Here is a 4682-nt window from a genome sequence, read left to right as displayed (position 1 = left end):
AGTGAAAGTGAGTTTAGAGACAAAAGTTCAAGTATTTCTTACAAAAGCTTCAAGAAACTTTCAAAGATTCTTAACAAATTGGTATCAGAGCACCAGGTTCAAGAAAGGTGCAAGCTTTTAGTAGGAAGGAGCAAGTTTTAGCGAAAGGTGTAAGCTTTATCATAAAGCTTAAGGTTTTTCTCAAGAAAGGTAACATTTTTTTTCAAGTTAGAGCTTCGGTTTAAGAAGTTTACCTCTCAAGAATTAGTCATGTCGTCTGGAATAAGTTGTATAGACAAGCTGACTAGGAGAGGAGACTATATCCTCTGGAAACAGAAGATCTTAGCTCATTTTGAGTCTCTAGATCTGCTAGAAGCCATCAAAGAGGAGGAAGTTAAAGAGAGAAGTTCTGAAATCACAAAAGTAACAGAGAAACGGGGAGAAAAATCTGAAAAGTTTCATATCTTGGAAGAGAAAAGAGAAAAGGCAAGGTCTTTCATCATACTAAGTGTCGAAGATCATATCTTGCGAAAGATTGTGAAAGAAACGACAGCCTCAGGTATGATAAAGACTCTTGATCAGCTTTACATGTCTAGGCCATTATCAGATCGTATATATCTCAAGAGGAAGCTGTATGAGTTCAGCATGAATGAAGACATTTCTATTGAAGAGAATATAAACGAGTTTCTGAAGTTAGCTTCAGATATAGACAAAGAGAATGCTGATGTATCAGATGAGACAAAAGCAATATTGCTACTCAAGTCTCTTCCTAGCCGGTTTGATAAACTCCGAGATTCCATGATATATTGCGAGTATCCCTTAACCTTAGGGAGAGTTATGAATGCAATACACACGAAAGAGGTGGAGCTGAGTCGGACAGTGAAACAAGACGAGAAAAGTGAGGCGATGGTGTCCAAAACAGAGAGAGTAAGACCAGATTGCAGTGGAAAACAAGAAAAGGGAAAAGAAAAGGCTGAATCTGTGTCTGGAAGAAGCAAATGTCCATGTTGGAAATGTGGAGAACGAGGACATGTCAAGAAAGAGTGTTTCAAAGGGAGTGAGAGCAACCAGATGCGAGAAAAGTTTGGTGTTGAAAGAAGTGAAGCAACAACGGCCAAGTGGAGTAAACAAGATGAGTCTGCTTCATTGGTCTCAGATTTTGATACTCTCACGACAAAACAATGCTCTGACATGTGGATTTGTGACACAGGATGTACCTCTCATATGACCCCAAGAAAAGAGTGGTTTGTAGACTTGAAGATGTTAGAACCTGGAAGTGTGAAGATGGCAAATAACACTTCGTCACAGGTTAAAGGGATTGGAAGTGTGAGAATTCAGAATGAAGATGGAACAACAGTATTGTTGACTAATGTCAAGTATGTTCCAGAGATGACAAGGAATCTCATATCTTTAGGGACACTTGAGAACAAGGGATGCTGGTTTAAATCCAAGAATGGGATTTTAAAGGTTATTAAGGGATGTCTTACACTGTTAAAGGCTCAAAGGAGTGAGTGTCTCTATATCCTTAAAGGAAGTGTAGTTGCAGTTGGACCAAAAACTGCAGAAATACTTCAAGATGAGACAAAGATGTGGCATAGAAACGTTGCTCACATAAGTCAAGAAGGTCTCGAGGTTATGGATAAGAACAGAGGAAAGAGCAGTGAAAAAGAGGCTGGTGGAGACTGTGTACAGGAAGAAACAAAAGGAATGAGGTGTGTTTCGGAAAAACCTGTAACTAAAGGGAAGATTGAGAACATGCACTCAGAGTTGTTGTGTTCTACTCTTACTCCAAGATCATTAAGGAATTGGCACTTCCTTATCACAGCGGAGTGGAAGAGGATGGTGGAAACACCATTGGAAAGGACAGTTGGGAAAGTGATAACAAGAAAAGGATTCAAGCAGTGTGACATAAAGCTTGATAGTCTCTGCAGACTAGAAGAAGTTGCAAGTATAAATTTAAGCAAAAAATTATTGCATCAAAGAGACTCTACAGAAGAAGAAAACATATTGATCATGGAGAAAGAGAGATCCTTGCTAAGTGAGAATGGGTTGTTAGAAGAAATCTGGGCAGAAACTACTACAAGAACATTTCTCTTGATTGCAAGATCTTCATCATCATCAGTGTTCAGTCCGAATATTCCTACAGAAAATTGGATAGGATCAATATCAAGTCACGAGAAGTTTAGGAGTTTTGGATGCGTCATCAACGCACACTCAGACCAAGATGGAAATTTCTCAAGAGTCGAGAAATGGAGTTTGCTTGTTTACTCTCAAACGGTAACAAGTTGCAGGGTCTGGTTATTGGAGCTAGAAAGGTGTGTAACAAGCAGAGATATTATGCATCAAGAACCCAAGATGCATAAAAATGACTTGATAGCGTTGCACACAATTAGGCTGTCAGATGAATCTCAGAGAATCACCCATCAGTCTCCTATTTATGCAAATTGGAATCTATTATCAGTTCAAGGTGGAGCTGTTGGAGTTGTTTCAAGAAAAGGAACTCTCTTGGAAGGAGAATCAGACTTTCTGAAAATTATATCACAAGAAGGTGATTGTCAATCAAAAAGAGATCAAATTAGAAGAGATATCAAGCCAAACAAGTGTTATTGGGAATTAAATGCGCTTATACTAGCTAGTGCCAAGATCACATATGAAGACGGAGTAGTACTAGTAAGTCTTCAAGAAGAAAATGATGTCAAAGAGAGGTATAAATGCTGGCAGTTTGGGGAAGAAAAATCAGATATCTCTAAGGGTGAAATGCCAAGTTTTGATTCCGGGTTATTGACAAAACACTACACACATAGAAACTGGACTGAAAGTTGTGGAGTATGCAGAAGAATTCAAGTCATGCCAGCAGAACAGTCGAAGCTTCAAAGTAGAAGAAGAAACCAGTGTGTTTCAAAGGTGAAGAGTAAGAACAGACAAGAGAGGTTTTTACACGCAGAAAAGTGCATCTCTAGCATGTTAGTGATGCACGGTAATGATGAGTCATGCCTTGAGATGGATCACGTTCATGTAGAAAGCACATATCTACACTTGACTCAGGATGAGTTCATACTCATGGATCAGCCTGCATATAAAGAACAGGTTATCACAGAAAAAGAAAGAGGCTGCACCAGTAATGATATAGTCGATATATCAAGTAGGAATTCTGAATTCAAGCTCCTAAAGGATCTAATAAGCAGTAAAGCTGAGTTGGGAAACTTAGATGAAGAAGAGGAGGCAAATATTCAGTGGTCAGCAGTCAACAGAGATAAGTTTAGAGCAGCAAGCAAGTTGCTTCTAAGGAACTGTCTAAGAATGATACTTGAAATGTTCAACTTGGGTAAATCCAAGAGTGTTATTACACTAAGAGAATACCATTTCAAGATTAAAGCTGCAGCAACAAAGGAATTGACATCTCAGAGAAACTACATGAAGCGTGTCGCAGTTTTAAATGCTGCAAAGAACATCATGAATAACATGATAAGATTCAGACCTGCAAAATCGTGTCTTGCAGGTGTTTTAAGAAGCTTCATGGGGAGTCAACAGGAAGAATCTGAGCGTGCAGTGATGTGGACACAAAGAAATTGCAGAAAAAACCTGCAAATCTGTTTAAACAGCAAAGAGGAAAACAGTCCTAAGGTGAGAAGTGACTGTAAATCTGTTTATGAAATTGGTCAAGACAAAGATAGGATGGTTCTTCTGGTTGAATTCGCAGCAGGTGACATTAAAAGTCAGTGGAGAACAGAGGTTCAAGGTGCTGGTTTCAGTTTTGCAGAGGAAATAGAAGTAGTAAGCAGGTTGGGAAGGTTGTTTACAGAAAGTGAGAGTCAACATGAAAATGTTGAAGTATACTGTGACAAAAAGAGCAAAAACTGGTTGCTTAAGGTCACAAGTGCAAAGAATATTGTAAGCAGTATGCAGTTCATAAGGAGAAGGATTGGAGAAGTGGTAATCAAGACTGTAAAGAGAGTAAGTGCTTATGTTCAAGCCAAAGTCTTTACTAAGGAATTACCGGAGAAAAAGCTTCAAGCATATATGAAGCTTCTCAAAGTATCACAAGCCTGATATTTTTCAGGATCCGAGATGGAAATCAAGAAAAGCTAGAACAGTGAAGAGAAGAGGTTTGACACTAAGGCAAAGGTGGAGTTTTGTGAGGTTTTGCCCAAGTGTCTAAGAAACTCTTACCCAAGAAGAAGGTTTCAGCAAAAGAAACAAAGACGGTCACGAGGAGCTCACGTGACATCTATACAATACAGCAAAGGGACAAAGGAATAATTAACCTATGTCTGAACTCAATCTCTTTTGTCTCCTTCCTCTGTACGGAACAGAGCATGCGAGAAAGAAAGAAGAAAGAGAGACAGGTTGTCTTGTATAAAAGGGGAGTAAGCTGAGGTCTTTTAGGGTTAAGACGTAAAAGAGAGCAATAACAAGAGACGGCTAAGTTTATAGCTGGTATGTAGGGTTTTTTGTAACCAAGAACAGGGCTTTCTAGTGGATTTCCGAGTAAATCTCGGCGAGACGTAGCGTTTCCGATTTGGAACGTGAACTCGTTAAAATTGCTGTGTCTTTTACTTTCAGTTCTGTTTTTCCAAAGCTTAACACACGAGAGAAAAACATTCCGCGAGTGAAAGTGAGTTTAGAGACAAAAGTTCAAGTATTTCTTACAAAAGCTTCAATGCAGATTGTTTATTTCAATTACTGGAGACCTTAAGGATGGT

At 39.0% G+C, this 4682-nt stretch overlaps 1 protein-coding gene across 1 annotated transcript; it reads left to right on the top strand.

Annotated features, from left to right (window-relative positions):
• The first annotated feature begins 249 nt into the window (after positions 1 to 249).
• On the top strand, positions 250 to 4029 carry LOC111829650 (retrovirus-related Pol polyprotein from transposon TNT 1-94). Its single transcript, XM_023779410.1, has one exon. The coding sequence runs from the start codon at positions 250 to 252 to the stop codon at positions 4027 to 4029; it is 3780 nt and encodes a 1259-aa protein (XP_023635178.1).
• Positions 4030 to 4682: the final 653 nt, after the last annotated feature.

Source organism: Capsella rubella, unplaced genomic scaffold (genome assembly GCF_000375325.1).
Source record: "Capsella rubella cultivar Monte Gargano unplaced genomic scaffold, Caprub1_0 scaffold_228, whole genome shotgun sequence".
In the NCBI taxonomy this organism is placed as follows: domain Eukaryota; kingdom Viridiplantae; phylum Streptophyta; class Magnoliopsida; order Brassicales; family Brassicaceae; genus Capsella; species Capsella rubella.
The sequence above is the reverse complement of the archived record's forward strand: the minus strand, read 5'-3'. Positions and strand labels throughout refer to the sequence as shown.